The 18,971-nt window shown below is 41.5% G+C and overlaps 1 protein-coding gene across 3 annotated transcripts in view; it reads right to left on the bottom strand.

Moving 5' to 3' along the window:
- Window positions 1–1,363: 1,363 nt before the first annotated feature.
- Window positions 1,364–18,971, bottom strand: part of col7a1l (collagen type VII alpha 1-like) — a 95,128-nt gene continuing 77,520 nt past the window's right edge. The window contains exons 66-84 of one of the 3 annotated variants that reach the window (XM_031815334.1): window positions 18,570–18,587; window positions 18,258–18,296; window positions 18,133–18,168; window positions 17,901–18,032; window positions 13,753–13,857; window positions 13,293–13,499; window positions 12,913–13,002; window positions 12,510–12,548; window positions 11,955–12,023; window positions 11,426–11,515; window positions 11,209–11,265; window positions 10,989–11,042; window positions 8,558–8,647; window positions 6,760–6,816; window positions 6,540–6,593; window positions 5,018–5,107; window positions 3,208–3,264; window positions 2,988–3,041; window positions 1,364–2,076 (exon numbers count right to left, since the gene is read on the bottom strand). In XM_031815334.1, the coding sequence (XP_031671194.1) occupies window positions 2,050–2,076; window positions 2,988–3,041; window positions 3,208–3,264; window positions 5,018–5,107; window positions 6,540–6,593; window positions 6,760–6,816; window positions 8,558–8,647; window positions 10,989–11,042; window positions 11,209–11,265; window positions 11,426–11,515; window positions 11,955–12,023; window positions 12,510–12,548; window positions 12,913–13,002; window positions 13,293–13,499; window positions 13,753–13,857; window positions 17,901–18,032; window positions 18,133–18,168; window positions 18,258–18,296; window positions 18,570–18,587 (1,365 nt within the window). In that variant the 3' untranslated portion in view covers window positions 1,364–2,049. The remainder of the gene's footprint in view (window positions 2,077–2,987; window positions 3,042–3,207; window positions 3,265–5,017; window positions 5,108–6,539; window positions 6,594–6,759; window positions 6,817–8,557; window positions 8,648–10,988; window positions 11,043–11,208; window positions 11,266–11,425; window positions 11,516–11,954; window positions 12,024–12,509; window positions 12,549–12,912; window positions 13,003–13,292; window positions 13,500–13,752; window positions 13,858–17,900; window positions 18,033–18,132; window positions 18,169–18,257; window positions 18,297–18,569; window positions 18,588–18,971) is intronic. The other 2 variants (XM_031815335.1, XM_031815336.1) reach the window with 2 other exon arrangements.

Here is an 18,971-nt window from a genome sequence, read left to right on the forward strand (position 1 = left end):
ATTGGTTTACTGATAGATTGCTCAATTCATTACACTTAAATAGCGATGAATTCATATGGATTTATTTTGATGTTCAAAGGGCATCATAACTACGGTCCTTCCGTTGGGCAATTCACCGATATGTTTTGGCTGAGCAACACTCACATGTAATTTCTTGGGACCTCTTGCTCCCGACTGTGACTTTAAAAACAGAAAGAGGGAATGTTCACACGTTGTTGATTTGACCATGTCATAACTTCTCTGAACCCCTTCCCTGTGCTATTCCCTCCACGCTAACTGGTGATTTGATAACAACCTATGAGTAGTTGATATCAGTGTAATAGAAAAATATCCCTAGTAAATAAATCTGTTTACTTTTTGTCTGTCATGGTATCGATTTCGTCCTCCGGCAGTTCCTGGCATGTATGCCTGAAACAGCAAAGACTCAAATATTTCTGGCAAATGCCATTGTTTTCTAAAAATGATGTACTCTTACATTGTATTTGAATGGTAATCAATATTTTTTTTCAGTGTACTTACCATGTAATCTGGCCAGGGGGCGCTCTTCCTTACTCTGACCCGGACATGAGATAGTCCCGCCTGCCAATTCCCAAAACCACTTCATGAGTCATTGATTATAAGTCATTGATGTGCCATTACCACTGTGGGGAGTTCCCATGGTGCTTGGCCTACAGCCGTAGTGTCCCACTCATGAGTGTGTGAGAGTGTGTGAGTGTGTGAGTGAGTGTGTGTGTGAGTGTGAGAGTGCGTGAGTGTGTGTGTGAGTGTGAGAGTGAGTGAGTGTGTGCGTGAGTGTGTGTGTGAGAGTGTGTGAGTGTGAGAGTGTGTGAGTGTGAGAGTGTGTGCGTGCGTGCGTGAGTGTGTGTGTGCATGAGTGTGTGTGAGTGTGTGTGTGTGTGTGTGTGTGTGTGTGTGTGTGTGAGTGAGTGTGCGCGTGAGTGTGTGTGTGAGTGTGAGTGTGCGCGTGAGTGTGTGTGTGAGTGTGTGTGTGTGTGTGTGTGAGTGTGAGAGTGTGAGAGTGTGTGAGTGTGTGCGTGAGTGTGTGTGAGAGTGTGTGAGTGTGAGAGTGTGAGAGTGTGAGAGTGTGTGAGTGTGTGAGTGTGTGAGTGTGTGCGTGCATGAGTGTGTGTGAGTGTGTGTGTGTGTGTGAGTGTGCGCGTGAGTGTGAGTGTGTGTGTGTGTGTGTGTGAGTGTGCGCGTGAGTGTGTGTGTGCGTGTGTGTGAGCGTGTGTGTGAGTGTGTGTGTGTGTGTGCGTGCGTCCGTGCGCAGCCCTGGATCAAGTGTATATGTCCCTTCAGATTGTGATGTATCAGAAATGGATTACAGGCTCTAATGTTAGATGAAAGAAGACACAAAGACTTCTGATCATTTGAACATTTACTTACATGCACACAGAGAGGTTAAATACAAAGAGAGAACTTTAGACTGCCAACATTTCACCAGTGTAAACAGGTTTCAATACTATATATTCTGAAGAATATGATGGAAACACATTTCATTGAAAAAGTAGTAACTAATACAGAAAAGGAACAAAATACAATCTATTTCCATGTTTTCAATAAATAACATTTGGTTGAGGAATTGATAAGCAGCGATACACTGGAAACATTAGAATATGGTTGAACAAATTACGAGGTAAAAACTGTTGTAATACTGAAGCGACAGAGAGATACTACAGCTTAGGTCCAATGTAACGTTTTCAACTTCTTTAATAATGAGTTATGCAAAGTCAATGCTAAAATAACACTGACATCTGATGGAAGAATTTATTAGTCCAATAATCGTTATATAATACACTGTCTTGATTTAACTTAGCTTTACCTATGTATTGTTCATCTTTTAGGTATTTGAATTAAGTATAAAACACGATTCTGGTCATAGAAGTGGCATTGGACGAGTGACATTGGACAAATAACATCATCATTGCGCGACGAAGCGAAGTCCCTCCTCATGTTATGCTGGTCAGGTTAAGGGTAGACTGCTCCTCACCAGCGATACACTTCACTTCACAGTTTATACAAACACTCCGTGCTTACAAATCTACAGTCTCAATCTTTCTGGATTGAGGAAAGGTCCTGTGTTAAAAATAAAAAAGTCAACAAAAAAAACAGAAAAATGTTTTAATCAGTAAGTGGATAAATTCACTCATGAAGAGTTCATATTTTGTTTGCAGCTCTTGACATTCCCATTCAGGCAAAGTTCAGAGGTCATGCTCAATGCATGCTGGTATTTGGATGTCTTTCATTGCATGTTGGCCCAGTTGTGTCCAATCTTTTAATCAAATGTCTTTATATACTTTTATTATAACGATGGCCTAATATTTATTGTTTAAAATGACATGTGGAATTGTGGTACCTTTTCACTGGTGAAATGTTCACAGTTGTTAGTTAGACGAAAGATCTCAACGTACGCAGTGATGACAAGTGCTCAGATCACTAAGATGGTTGGTCAATCATTATTATGACACAATCTGACTATGTATTCATGTTATTGACCACTGGGAAGGGATTTCTTTTGGGATTCTAATCAACCAAGAAACACATAAAGAAGATAAGTTAGAACATATAAATGATATTAATTACCTACAACCTTTGTATTGGAATGCCAATGATAATCATTGGATCAAAGCACTTTGCATCACATTCATACACCCACAGTCCAACGGAGGCATACATGAACTGAAACACCATTAGTAAAGATGAATAGAAGGCTAGTTGTGCCCATTTACACCTCATATCCCTCAGGATCATGGCTAGCAAAGATGAATAGAAGGCTAGTTGTGTCCATTTACACCTCATATCCCTCAGGATCATGGTTAGTAAAGATGAATAGAAGGCTAGTTGTGTCCATTTACACCTCATATCCCTCAGGATCATGGTTAGTAAAGATGAATAGAAGGCTAGTTGTGTCCATTTACACCTCATATCCCTCAGGATCATAGTTAGTAAAGTGTCAGGTAGAATCATGCAGTCAGTCACAGACTTACCTTCTCTGTTTCTTCCGTTGTGCTGGGAAGGATAGGTGTGATGAATTCTCCCTGCTTCGGAACAAAGTGTAGTATGTTTCAAGAACAATATATAATACAGCACACACACACAGTCACATAGCCTTCTACCACTCAACTCAGAGCTGTCCATGGTGCTGGCTCTGCTTGACACAGTTCGCACTTTACAAAGTATCTCAGGAAAAGAGCTCCAGTTTCATACCTTTTCACTGTCTCCCGGTGACTGGGATGGAAATGGACCTAAAGTTGTCAGGCCACTCTAAGAAACATGGACATACAGTGGGGCAAAAACGTATTTAGTCAGCCACCAATTGTGCAAGTTCTCCCACTTAAAAAGATGAGAGAGGCCTGTAATTTTCATCATAGGTACACTTCAACTATGACAGACAAAATGAGAAAAAGAAATCCAGAAAATCACATTGTAGGATTTTTAATGAATTTATTTGCAAATTATGGTGGAAAATAAGTATTTGGTCAATAACAAAAGTTTATCTCAATACTTTGTTATATACCCTTTGTTGGCAATGACAGAGGTTAAACGTTTTCTGTAAGTCTTCACATACTGTTGCTGGTATTTTGGCCCATTCCTCCATGCAGATCTCCTCTAGAGCAGTGATGTTTTGGGGCTGTTGCTGGGCAACACGGACTTTCAACTCCCTCCAAAGATTTTCTATGGTGTTGAGATCTGGAGACTGGCTAGGCCACTCCAGGACCTTGAGATGCTTCTTACGAAGCCACTCCTTCGTTGCCCAGGTGGTGTGTTTGGGATCATTGTCATGCTGAAAGACCCAGCCACGTTTCATCTTCAATGCCCTTGCTGATGGAAGGAGGTTTTCACTCAAAATCTCACGATACATGGCCCCATTCATTCTTTCCTTTACACGGATCAGTCATCCTGGTCCCTTTGCAGAAAAACAGCCCCAAAGCATGATGTTTCCACCCCCATGCTTCACAGTAGGTATGGTGTTCTTTGGATGCAACTCAGCATTCTTTGTCCTCCAAACATGACGAGTTGAGTTTTTACCAAAAAGTTATATTTGGTTTCATCTGACCATATGACATTCTCCCAATCTTCTTCTGGATCATCCAAATACTCTCTAGCAAACTTCAGACGGGCCTGGACATGTACTGGCTTAAGCAGGGGGACACGTCTGGCACTGCAGGATTTGAGTCCCTGGCGGCGTAGTGTGGTACTGATGGTAGGCTTTGTTACTTTGGTCCCAGCTCTCTGCAGGTCATTCACTAGGTCCCCCCGTGTGGTTCTGGGATTTTTGCTCACCGTTCTTGTGATCATTTTGACCCCATGGGGTGAGATCTTGCGTGGAGCCCCAGATCGAGGGAGATTATCAGTGGTCTTGTATGTCTTCCATTTCCTAATAATTGCTCCCACAGTTGATTTCTTCAAACCAAGCTGCTTACCTATTGCAGATTCAGTCTTCCCAGCCTGGTGCAGGTCTACAATTCTGTTTCTGGTGTCCTTTGACAGCTCTTTGGTCTTGGCCATAGTGGAGTTTGGAGTGTGACTGTTTGAGGTTGTGGACAGGTGTCTTTTATACTGATAACAAGTTCAAACAGGTGCCATTAATACAGGTAACGAGTGGAGGACAGAGGAGCCCCTTAAAGAAGAATACAGGTCTGTGAGAGCCAGAAATCTTGCTTGTTTGTAGGTGAGCAAATACTTATTTTCCACCATAATTTGCAAATAAATTCATTAAAAATCTTTTAATGTGATTTTCTGGATTTTTTTTTCTCATTTTGTCTGTCATAGTTGAAGTGTACCTATGGTGAAAATTATAGGCCTCTCTCATGTTTTTAAGTGGGAGAACTTGCACAATTGGTGGCTGACTAAATACTTTTTTGCCCCACTGTATAATCAGTAATGACCACTACTGGACAGAATGCCGTATGTACATTTCCTGGTTCAAAGGTCAAAATGACATGTTTTACTATCCGTTGTCTCTACTATCATTTTTCTATATCTAGAGAGACAGTGGCAAAGGAAAAGTGTTCACCTCTTTGCTCATTCCATGTAGTGTGCTTTCTGTTGTGATTTCAAACTCCCCTTGCTTTTCCATTGACAGTAAGGGATCATCTGTGGAATCCTTCAACAAAAATTAAGAATAACTATGAAAAACATTCCATTCTAAAACACTTTTACAAACGTCACAAAATAATGACAGCATTACTGGTGAGTGAGACAGTCATCTGAGTTCGACACACAAACCCCATTTTATAACAGGTGTGGTGTGTCATCAATACACTGGCATATAATGATAAACGAATCAGTTCCTAATAATTCATTATTTTCAGGGAAGTGGGTGGGGACCCTAATCAACTGTATGACTTCCTCCTTTTGTCTCTAGAGATGTACACATGCAAGGTCAACAACACACCCTCCTCATGAATGTGTGTGATGGACTCATTAATACATGTATTGCATCCGAGTAATTGAGTTTCAGGTAGCTTCTTTTAACTCAGTAATCATTTGAGTTTGTAGAGTTTGAATTAGGAGGGTTCCCACACTATGCTGATCACTACCATAACACAATCAGGGCACTGCTATAAGACTCAAAGTATTGGTGTGGATAATGGGCAGCCCAGTGAGCTAAAAATGTTATTGGAAAAGTTAATTTTGGTTGCAGCTCTTGACATTACCATTCATGCAAAGTTCAGAGGTCATGCACCAATGCATGCTGGAATACAGTATGTATGTCTTCCATTGTAAGTTGGCCCATTTGTGTTAAATATTTAAGTCAAATATACATTTCGTTGATTTAAGTCTTTAAAAAAATAAAATTCACGCAGGCCTAATAATTCATGTTTAAAATTGGAATTGTGGTACATTTTTCACTGGTGAAATATTCACAGTTGATAGACAGACGAAAGATCTCAACGTACGCAGTGATGACAAGTGCTCAGATCACTAAGATGGTTGGTCAATCATTATTATGACACAATCTGACTATGTATTCATGTTATTGACCACTGGGAAGGGATTTCTTTTGGGATTCTAATCAACCAAGAAACACATAAAGAAGATAAGTTAGAACATATAAATGATATTAATTACCTACAACCTTTGTATTGGAATGCCAATGATAATCATTGGATCAAAGCACTTTGCATCACATTCATACACCCACAGTCCAACGGAGGCATACATGAACTGAAACACCATTAGTAAAGATGAATAGAAGGCTAGTTGTGTCCATTTACACCTCATATCCCTCAGGATGGTTAGTAAAGATGAATAGAAGGCTATTTGTGTCCATTTACACCTCATATCCCTCAGGATCATGGTTAGTAAAGACGAATAGAAGGCCAGTTGTGTCCATTTACACCTCATATCCCTCAGGATCATGGTTAGTAAAGATGAATAGAAGGCTAGTTGTGTCCATTTACACCTCATATCCCTCAGGATCATGGTTAGTAAAGATGAATAGAAGGCTAGTTGTGTCCATTTACACCTCATATCCCTCAGGATCATAGTTAGTAAAGCGTCAGGTAGAATCATGCAGTCAGTCACAGACTTACCTTCTCTGTTTCTTCCGTTGTGCTGGGAAGGATAGGTGTGATGAATTCTCCCTGCTTTGGAACAAAGTGTAGTATGTTTCAAGAACAATATATAATACAGCAAACACACACAGTCACATAGCCTTCTACCACTCAACTCAGAGCTGTCCATGGTGCTGGCTCTGCTTGACACAGTTCGCACTTTACAAAGTATCTCAGGAAAAGAGCTCCAGTTTCATACCTTTTCACTGTCTCCCGGTGACTGGGATGGATATGGACCTAAAGTTGTCAGGCCACTCTAAGAAACATGGACGTACAGTGGGGCAAAAACGTATTTAGTCAGCCACCAATTGTGCAAGTTCTCCCACTTAAAAAGATGAGAGAGGCCTGTAATTTTAATCATAGGTACACCTCAACTATGACAGACAAAATGAGAAAAAGAAATCCAGAAAATCACATTGTAGGATTTTTAATGAATTTATTTGCAAATTATGGTGGAAAATAAGTATTTGGTCAATAACAAAAGTTTATCTCAATACTTTGTTATATACCCTTTGTTGGCAATGACAGAGGTCAAACGTTTTCTGTAAGTCTTCACATACTGTTGCTGGTATTTTGGCCCATTCCTCCATGCAGATCTCCTCTAGAGCAGTGATGTTTTGGGGCTGTTGCTGGGCAACACGGACTTTCAACTCCCTCCAAAGATTTTCTATGGTGTTGAGATCTGGAGACTGGCTAGGCCACTCCAGGACCTTGAAATGCTTCTTACGAAGCCACTCCTTCGTTGCCCGGGTGGTGTGTTTGGGATCATTGTCATGCTGAAAGACCCAGCCACGTTTCATCTTCAATGCCCTTGCTGATGGAAGGAGGTTTTCACTCAAAATCTCACGATACATGGCCCCATTCATTCTTTCCTTTACACGGATCAGTCGTCCTGGTCCCTTTGCAGAAAAACAGCCCCAAAGCATGATGTTTCCACCCCCATGCTTCACAGTAGGTATGGTGTTCTTTGGATGCAACTCAGCATTCTTTGTCCTCCAAACACGACGAGTTGAGTTTTTACCAAAAATTCTTGACCATATGACATTCTCCCAATCTTCTTCTGGATCATCCAAATGCTCTCTAGCAAACTTCAGACGGGCCTGGACATGTACTGGCTTAAGCAGGGGGACACGTCTGGCACTGCAGGATTTGAGTCCCTGGCGGCGTAGTGTGGTACTGATGGTAGGCTTTGTTACTTTGGTCCCAGCTCTCTGCAGGTCATTCACTAGGTCCCCCCGTGTGGTTCTGGGATTTTTGCTCACCGTTCTTGTGATCATTTTGACCCCAAGGGGTGAGATCTTGAGTGGAGCCCCAGATCGAGGGAGATTATCAGTGGTCTTGTATGTCTTCCATTTCCTAATAATTGCTCCCACAGTTGATTTCTTCAAACCAAGCTGCTTACCTATTGCAGATTCAGTCTTCCCAGCCTGGTGCAGGTCTACAATTTTGTTTCTGGTGTCCTTTGACAGCTCTTTGGTCTTGGCCATAGTGGAGTTTGGAGTGTGACTGTTTGAGGTTGTGGACAGGTGTCTTTTATACTGATAACAAGTTCAAACAGGTGCCATTAATACATGTAACGAGTGGAGGACAGAGGAGCCTCTTAAAGAAGAAGTTACAGGTCTGTGAGAGCCAGAAATCTTGCTTGTTTGTAGGTGAGCAAATACTTATTTTCCACCATAATTTGCAAAAAAATTCATTAAAAATCCTATAATGTGATTTTCTGGATTCTTTTTTCTCATTTTGTCTGTCATAGTTGAAGTGTACCTATGGTGAAAATTACAGGCCTCTCTCATGTTTTTAAGTGGGAGAACTTGCACAATTGGTGGCTGACTAAATACTTTTTTGCCCCACTGTATAATCAGTAATGACCACTACTGGACAGAATGCTGTATGTACATTTCCTGGTTCAAAGGTCAAAACGACATGTTTTACTATCCATTGTCTCTACTATCATTTTTCTATATCTAGAGAGACAGTGGCAAAGGAAAAGTGTTCACCTCTTTGCTCATTCCATGTAGTGTGCTTTCTGTTGTGATTTCAAACTCCCCTTGCTTTTCCATTGACAGTAAGGGATCATCTGTGGAATCCTTCAACAAAAATTAAGAATAACTATGAAAAATATTCCATTCTAAAACACTTTTACAAACGTCACAAAATAATGACAGCATTACTGGTGAGTGAGACAGTCATCTGAGTTCGACACACAAACCCCATTTTATAACAGGTGTGGTGTGTCATCAATACACTGGCATATAATGATAAACGAATCAGTTCCTAATAATTCATTATTTTCAGGGAAGTGGGTGGGGACCCTAATCAACTGTATGACTTCCTCCTTTTGTCTCTAGAGATGTACACATGCAAGGTCAACAACACACCCTCCTCATGAATGTGTGTGATGGACTCATTAATACATGTATTGCATCCGAGTAATTGAGTTTCAGGTAGCTTCTTTTAACTCAGTAATCATTTGAGTTTGTAGAGTTTGAATTAGGAGGGTTCCCACACTATGCTGATCACTACCATAACACAATCAGGGCACTGCTATAAGACTCAAGGTATTGGTGTGGATAATGGGCAGCCCAGTGAGCTAAAAATGTTATTGGAAAAGTTCATTTTGGTTGCAGCTCTTGACATTACCATTCAGGCAAAGTTCAGAGGTCATGCACCAATGCATGCTGGAATACAGTATGTATGTCTTCCATTGTAAGTTGGCCCATTTGTGTTAAATCTTGAAGTCAAATATACATTTCGTTTATTTAAGTCTTTAAAAAAAAAAAATTCACGCAGGCCTAATAATTCATGTTTAAAATTGGAATTGTGGTACATTTTTCACTGGTGAAATGTTCACAGTTGTTAGTTAGACGAAAGATCTCAACGTCCGCAGTGATGACAAGTGCTCAGATCACTAAGATGGTTGATCAATCATTATTATGACACAATCTGACTATGTATTCATGTTATTGACCACTGGGAAGGGATTTCTTTTGGGATTCTAATCAACCAAGAAACACATAAAGAAGATAAGTTAGAACATATAAATGATATTAATTACCTACAACCTTTGTATTGGAATGCCAATGATAATCATTGGATCAAAGCACTTTGCATCACATTCATACACCCACAGTCCAACGGAGGCATACATGAACTGAAACACCATTAGTAAAGATGAATAGAAGGCTAGTTGTGTCCATTTACACCTCATATCCCTCAGGATCACGGTTAGTAAAGATGAATAGAAGGCTAGTTGTGTCCATTTACACCTCATATCCCTCAGGATCATGGTTAGTAAAGACGAATAGAAGTCTAGTTGTGTCCATTTACACCTCATATCCCTCAGGATGGTTAGTAAAGATGAATAGAAGGCTAGTTGTGTCCATTTACACCTCATATCCCTCAGGATGGTTAGTAAAGATGAATAGAAGGCTAGTTGTGTCCATTTACACCTCATATCCCTCAGGATGGTTAGTAAAGATTAATAGAAGGCTATTTGTGTCCATTTACACCTCATATCCCTCAGGATGGTTAGTAAAGATGAATAGAAGGCTAGTTGTGTCCATTTACACCTCATATCCCTCAGGATGGTTAGTAAAGATTAATAGAAGGCTAGTTGTGTCCATTTACACCTCATATCCCTCAGGATGGTTAGTAAAGATGAATAGAAGGCTAGTTGTGTCCATTTACACCTCATATCCCTCAGGATGGTTAGTAAAGATGAATAGAAGGCTAGTTGTGTCCATTTACACCTCATATCCCTCAGGATGGTTAGTAAAGATGAATAGAAGGCTAGTTGTGTCCATTTACACCTCATATCCCTCAGGATCATGGTTAGTAAAGATGAATAGTAATCTAGTTGTGTCCATTTACACCTCATATCCCTCAGGATCATGGTTAGTAAAGATGAATAGTAATCTAGTTGTGTCCATTTACACCTCATATCCCTCAGGATCATGGTTAGTAAAGATGAATAGAAGGCTAGTTGTGTCCATTTACACCTCATATCCCTCAGGATGGTTAGTAAAGATGAATAGAAGGCTAGTTGTGTCCATTTACACCTCATATCCCTCAGGATGGTTAGTAAAGATGAATTGAAGGCTAGTTGTGTCCATTTACACCTCATATCCCTCAGGATGGTTAGTAAAGATGAATAGAAGGCTAGTTGTGTCCATTTACACCTCATATCCCTCAGGATGGTTAGTAAAGATGAATAGAAGTCTAGTTGTGTCCATTTACACCTCATATCCCTCAGGATGGTTAGTAAAGATGAATAGAAGGCTAGTTGTGCCCAACTACACCTGATATCCCTCAGGATCATGGTTAGTAAAGACGAATAGAAGGCTAGTTGTGTCCATTTACACCTCATATCCCTCAGGATCATAGTTAGTAAAGCGTCAGGTAGAATCATGCAGTCAGTCACAGACTTACCTTCTCTGTTTCTTCCGTTGTGCTGGGAAGGATAGGTGTGATGAATTCTCCCTGCTTTGGAACAAAGTGTAGTATGTTTCAAGAACAATATATAATACAGCAAACACACACAGTCACATAGCCTTCTACCACTCAACTCAGAGCTGTCCATGGTGCTGGCTCTGCTTGACACAGTTCGCACTTTACAAAGTATCTCAGGAAAAGAGCTCCAGTTTCATACCTTTTCACTGTCTCCCGGTGACTGGGATGGATATGGACCTAAAGTTGTCAGGCCACTCTAAGAAACATTGACATATAATCAGTAATGACCACTACTGGACAGAATGCCGTATGTACATTTCCTGGTTCAAAGGTCAAAATGACATGTTTTACTATCCGTTGTCTCTACTATCATTTTTCTATATCTAGAGAGACAGTGGCAAAGGAAAAGTGTTCACCTCTTTGCTCATTCCATGTAATGTGCTTTCTGTTGTGATTTCAAACTCCCCTTGCTTTTCCATTGACAGTAAGGGATCATCTGTGGAATCCTTCAACAAAAATTAAGAATAACTATGAAAAACATTTCACTCTAAAACACTTTTACAAATGTCACAAAATAATGACAGCATTACTGGTGAGTGATTCATTAATTCATGTATTGCATCAGAGTAATTGAGTTTCAGCTACCTTATTTTAACTCAGTAATCATTTGAGTTTGTAGAGTTTGAATTAGGAGGGTTCACACACTATGCTGATCACTACCATAACACAATCAGGGCACTGCTATAAGACTCAAAGTATTGGTGTGGGTAATGGGCAGCCCTGTGAGGTAAATGTGTCATTCCAACCCAGATCCCTGAGGTGTACTAGGAAAGGTGACGTCATAGGGTGTCCACCCACAGATGTAATACTGTAGTTAGGATTAATAGTATGTACCAATCAAATAATTAGGAATGTTCATTTACATCTCACTTGACAGTTACTCACCACATATTCATAACTGTACTCATCCCCATCGTATAATTCCTCCTCCTCCGCTTCCTCCTCTGTACTCGTCTTCAGAGAGGAGAGAAAAAGGTGAGTCCCATATGTAAATGGGATCAAGAGGAGATATCTTTCATAAACATGTCTATCATAATCATGTAATTGACCCAAAGCAGCAAAGAGAGAGTACAGTACATGACTTACAAGTCCAAAACAATAAGGACAAAACAAAAAGCAAGTTAGGAGAAAAAAAATCATGCTTTTAGTCATTTTAAAATGTCTGTTATGATGATTTAATACCTTTTATTGGTCAAGTTAGGCACAGCAAGTACAGTTGAATAAGCTTAGTTTTAATTTAGGTTTAGAATTCGATAAATGTTATGTTTGCTGAGAAAGAAATGATAGTAATTATTTTCTCACTGTCATTTGAAGGAGTTGAGGTTAAAACAGGTGAGGGTGACATGCTTAGCAACAGACGGTGACAACGTAAATGTTAGACATGTTTAGTTTGGGCATTTATATGGTTATTTTGACTACATCTTTAGTTTGGGCGTTTACCAGGCGTTGCCTCTTATGTCGTCCTTTCTGTCCCTTGCCCTGGGTCAGAATTTCACAGTTAAAAGTTGTAATGCTTTATAGGAAATACAGATCTGTGGTAGTTATGGTCAAAGATATTTACATCTGTGTCATGGGCTGATTCATGGGAGAGAAAATGATCGCTAAAAAAATATGTAAATTTAAGAAAATGTTAAAGGGAAAGTTGACATGTTTTCTTTTACAGTATCTATTTAGACCTATTTAAATATAACATTTGTTTGTATAGTCATGAATACAAATAGGTTGTGAACAACTTGCATTTAATTGCATAATTTATGTCCAAATTACACACTTTTCTCAAATGTTGAAATTGATTTGAACCCAACAAGGTTGTGTTTATCAGATGTATTTGTAGTGACATCACCTTCCGTTCTCGACTCTTCTTTTTCTTCAAGGAGTATTCCCCACTGAGGAGAACACTTTCTACTATTGCCCCTGGTACCTCAGAGACCCTCTAAAACACACACACACACACACACACACACACACACACACACACACACACACACACACACACACACACACACACACACACACACACACACACACACACACACAGATACACACACACACCACACACACACACACACACACACACACACACACACACACACACACACACACACACACACACACACACACACACACACACACACACCTTGTACTATTCATAGTTCACTTTTAAAAGTTAATTTGACAGCTACTGTTTGGCTGTGGGGTTTGAGTAGAAGAGGTACCCCTTACCTCTTCAGACGTTGTGTTGTTAAATGTTGAGTTTGATAAAGGCAACTTGGGCGAGGGAGCTTCACTGAAGTCCTCGTCCACTGTCAGTGTCCCCTCTATCCCCTTAGAGGTGCTCTCTATCCTCCCCACGTCTTGGACCCCATTAAGACCATTAAGAGGGGTAAGGCTCCAGAATGTGGGGCCCTCCGCCGTTTCATTCAAAGCATCCTTCATGAGATAGAGACCTGGATGAATAACTACATACTGTAGTACAACAGTGTATCTGTTCGGATACATAAATAGACTGGGCTTTATAATATGGGTTGATTTCTGGGATACAGATAAAGACTAGTCGTGGACTAAAAACAATACTCAATTGAGAATCTCCATAGAACTAGCTTTTTTTGTGTTAGGGTTAGGCTTAATATGTGTGAGGGAAAACGTTCCTATGTCATGTAGCATGTTTGGAGTGGATACTTACAGAGTTAGGTTCTGGTAGCTGTCTGTCTAGGTCAGAGTCAACTGCCTCCTCTATGGTGTCCATCTCTGTCAGAGGCTCCTTGGAGATCTCATACTTTACAGTTCTCTGTTCAAAACACACACTCATGAGTCCAGCACTAACACACTCATGAGTCCAGCACTAACACACTCATGAGTCCAGCACTAACACACTCATGAGTCCAGCACTAACACACTCATGAGTCCAGCACTAACACACTCATGAGTCCAGCACTAACACACTCATGAGTCCAGCACTAACACACTCATGAGTCCAGCACTAACACACTCATGAGTCCAGCACTAACACACTCATGAGTCCAGCACTAACACACTCATGAGTCCAGCACTAACACACTCATGAGTCCAGCACTAACACACTCATGAGTCCAGCACTAACACACTCATGAGTCCAGCACTAACACACTCATGAGTCCAGCACTAACACACTCATGAGTCCAGCACTAACACACTCATGAGTCCAGCACTAACACACTCATGAGTCCAGCACTAACACACTCATGAGTCCAGCACTAACACACTCATGAGTCCAGCACTAACACACTCATGAGTCCAGCACTAACACACTCATGAGTCCAGCACTAACACACTCATGAGTCCAGCACTAACACACTCATGAGTCCAGCACTAACACACTCATGAGTCCAGCACTAACACACTCATGAGTCCAGCACTAACACACTCATGAGTCCAGCACTAACACACTCATGAGTCCAGACACTAACACACTCATGAGTCCAGCACTAACACACTCATGAGTCCAGCACTAACACACTCATGAGTCCAGCACTAACACACTCATGAGTCCAACACTAACACACTCATGAGTCCAACACTAAAACACTCATGAGTCCAGCACTAACACACTCATGAGTCCAGCACTAACACACTCATGAGTCCAGCACTAACACACTCATGAGTCCAACACTAACACACTCATGAGTCCAGCACTAAAACACTCATGAGTCCAGCACTAACACACTCATGAGTCCAACACTAACACACTCATGAGTCCAACACTAACACACTCATGAGTCCAGCACTAACACACTCATGAGCCCAGCACTAACACACTCATGAGTCCAGCACTAACACACTCATGAGTCCAACACTAATACACTCATGAGTCCAGCACTAACACACTCATGAGTCCAGCACTAACACACTCATGAGTCCAGCACTAACACACTCATGAGTCCAGCACTAACACACTCATGAGTCCAACACTAACACACTCATGAGTCCAACACTAACACACTCATGAGTCCAGCACTAACACACTTATGAGTCCAACACTAACACACTCATGAGTCCAGCACTAACACACTTATGAGTCCAACACTAACACACTCATGAGTCCAGCACTAACACACTTATGAGTCCAACACTAACACACTCATGAGTCCAGCACTAACACACTCATGAGTCCAGCACTAACACACTCATGAGTCCAGCACTAACACACTCATGAGTCCAGCACTAACACACTCATGAGTCCAGCACTAACACACTCATGAGTCCAGCACTAACACACTCATGAGTCCAGCACTAACACACTCATGAGTCCAGCACTAACACACTCATGAGTCCAGCACTAACACACTCATGAGTCCAGCACTAACACACTCATGAGTCCAGCACTAACACACTCATGAGTCCAGCACTAACACACTCATGAGTCCAGCACTAACACACTCATGAGTCCAGCACTAACACACTCATGAGTCCAGCACTAACACACTCATGAGTCCAGCACTAACACACTCATGAGTCCAGCACTAACACACTCATGAGTCCAGCACTAACACACTCATGAGTCCAGCACTAACACACTCATGAGTCCAGCACTAACACACTCATGAGTCCAGCACTAACACACTCATGAGTCCAGCACTAACACACTCATGAGTCCAACACTAAAACACTCATGAGTCCAGCACTAACACACTCATGAGTCCAGCACTAACACACTCATGAGTCCAGCACTAACACACTCATGAGTCCAACACTAACACACTCATGAGTCCAACACTAAAACACTCATGAGTCCAGCACTAACACACTCATGAGTCCAGCACTAACACACTCATGAGTCCAGCACTAACACACTCATGAGTCCAACACTAACACACTCATGAGTCCAGCACTAAAACACTCATGAGTCCAGCACTAACACACTCATGAGTCCAACACTAACACACTCATGAGTCCAACACTAACACACTCATGAGTCCAGCACTAACACACTCATGAGCCCAGCACTAACACACTCATGAGTCCAGCACTAACACACTCATGAGTCCAACACTAATACACTCATGAGTCCAGCACTAACACACTCATGAGTCCAGCACTAACACACTCATGAGTCCAGCACTAACACACTCATGAGTCCAGCACTAACACACTCATGAGTCCAACACTAACACACTCATGAGTCCAACACTAACACACTCATGAGTCCAGCACTAACACACTTATGAGTCCAACACTAACACACTCATGAGTCCAGCACTAACACACTTATGAGTCCAACACTAACACACTCATGAGTCCAGCACTAACACACTTATGAGTCCAACACTAACACACTCATGAGTCCAGCACTAACACACTTATGAGTCCAGCACTAACACACTCATGAGTCCAACACTAACACACTCATGAGTCCAGCACTAACACACTCATGAGTCCAACACTAACACACTTATGAGTCCAACACTAACACACTCATGAGTCCAACACTAACACACTCATGAGTCCAGCACTAACACACTCATGAGCCCAGCACTAACACACTCATGAGTCCAGCACTAACACACTCATGAGTCCAACACTAATACACTCATGAGTCCAGCACTAACACACTCATGAGTCCAGCACTAACACACTCATGAGTCCAGCACTAACACACTCATGAGTCCAGCACTAACACACTCATGAGTCCAACACTAACACACTCATGAGTCCAACACTAACACACTCATGAGTCCAGCACTAACACACTTATGAGTCCAACACTAACACACTCATGAGTCCAGCACTAACACACTTATGAGTCCAACACTAACACACTCATGAGTCCAGCACTAACACACTTATGAGTCCAACACTAACACACTCATGAGTCCAGCACTAACACACTTATGAGTCCAGCACTAACACACTCATGAGTCCAACACTAACACACTCATGAGTCCAGCACTAACACACTCATGAGTCCAACACTAACACACTTATGAGTCCAACACTAACACACTCATGAGTCCAACACTAACACACTCATGAGTCCAACACTAACACACTTATGAGTCCAGCACTAACACACTCATGAGTCCAGCACTAACACACTTATGAGTCCAACACTAACACACTCATGAGTCCAGCACTAACACACTTATGAGTCCAACACTAACACACTCATGAGTCCAGCACTAACACACTTATGAGTCCAACACTAACACACTCATGAGTCCAGCACTAACACACTTATGAGTCCAGCACTAACACACTCATGAGTCCAACACTAACACACTCATGAGTCCAGCACCAACACACTCATGAGTCCAACACTAAAACACTCATGAGTCCAGCACTAACACACTCATGAGTCCAACACTAACACACTTATGAGTCCAACACTAACACACTCATGAGTCCAACACTAACACACTCATGAGTCCAACACTAACACACTTATGAGTCCAGCACTAACACACTCATGAGTCCAGCACTAACACACTTATGAGTCCAACACTAACACACTCATGAGTCCAGCACTAACACACTTATGAGTCCAACACTAACACACTCATGAGTCCAGCACTAACACACTTATGAGTCCAACACTAACACACTCATGAGTCCAGCACTAACACACTTATGAGTCCAGCACTAACACACTCATGAGTCCAGCACTATCTAAGAGTTCTGATACCAGGCTTGTCACCAGGGTTATGGTAAATTACATTTCAATTCAGTCAATTCAGAAAGAGAATTGACATTCCAATTTTCCTTATTGAACTTCTCCCAGGAATAACCCACTAAATGACCAGGTATGTCCCCTGGTGTGATTAGGGTTGAAGAGATATGCATGGACTGTGTACATACTGTGTAGTCAGTGATAATGTTGGAGCCGTGTTTCTCCTTCTCATTGACTCTCCTAGAGGTGGTTAGCTCCTGCAGAAGCTCCTCCATGCCGTCCTGCAGCAGCCTGTCAATCAGTGCCTTCAGCAAGGGCAGCTGGGAAACAGAGTCTTTCTTAACGAGACAGCCACCTTGGGCAGTGAAATGAAAAACTTTGAACTACAAAACTGTTTGGGATTCGGAGTCAAGAGCTTACCCTTATGCCATAGTCTTCAAACATTACTTCAATGTTCTGGGAAGGAGAAAATAAAACATTTTTTTCCATGATTTGTTGTTTTCCATGAAATGTACGTGGCGTTAATGTAGTTCTGAGATGTCTACCTTCATGTCAGCTGCTTTCCCTGGAAGACCAGCGTCACCCTGAGGAATAGGAGCATGACAGGTCAAAACCATGTCCTTTCCAAAGTCCTCACTTATTTAATTTCACTGACTGGATGTGTGAAACAATATTTGGTAACACTTTATAATACATTTCATGAATAAAGCACGAATAAATCATTATTTTTTACTGAGAACACATGACTTTCTTTCCTTTCAATCCGCTCTCTCCTTGCTCTCCCTGAACATATAAAGTAGACATTACAATTCCCCATCAGTTATATCTGAAATCATCAATAAAGTAAAGTGATGTACCTTCATCCCTGGTGGACCCTAAACACAGAGACAGAGGACCAGAGAGGGAAACATGCATTCAGAATGCATGATATCAAGCACATTCCACATACAAGTCTAAAGCTAAGCCCAGCTAGTAACTTTTGGATCATATCAACTCATATAAATCACATGTCCTATATAGAATCATATGTAGTCAATCAATCAATACACCATCCATCCAAAAACCCACCCACCAACCCACCATTCATCCATCCACCAATCCACCATCCATCCATCCACCAACCCACCATCCATCCATCCACCAACCCACCATCCATCCACCAACCCACCAATCCACCATCCAGCCATCCATTCATCCACCAACCCACCATCCATCCACCAACCCACCAATCCACCAATCCATCCAACCTCAAATTCACC

Source organism: Oncorhynchus kisutch, unplaced genomic scaffold (genome assembly GCF_002021735.2).
Source record: "Oncorhynchus kisutch isolate 150728-3 unplaced genomic scaffold, Okis_V2 Okis09a-Okis19a_hom, whole genome shotgun sequence".
Lineage (NCBI taxonomy): Eukaryota > Metazoa > Chordata > Actinopteri > Salmoniformes > Salmonidae > Oncorhynchus > Oncorhynchus kisutch.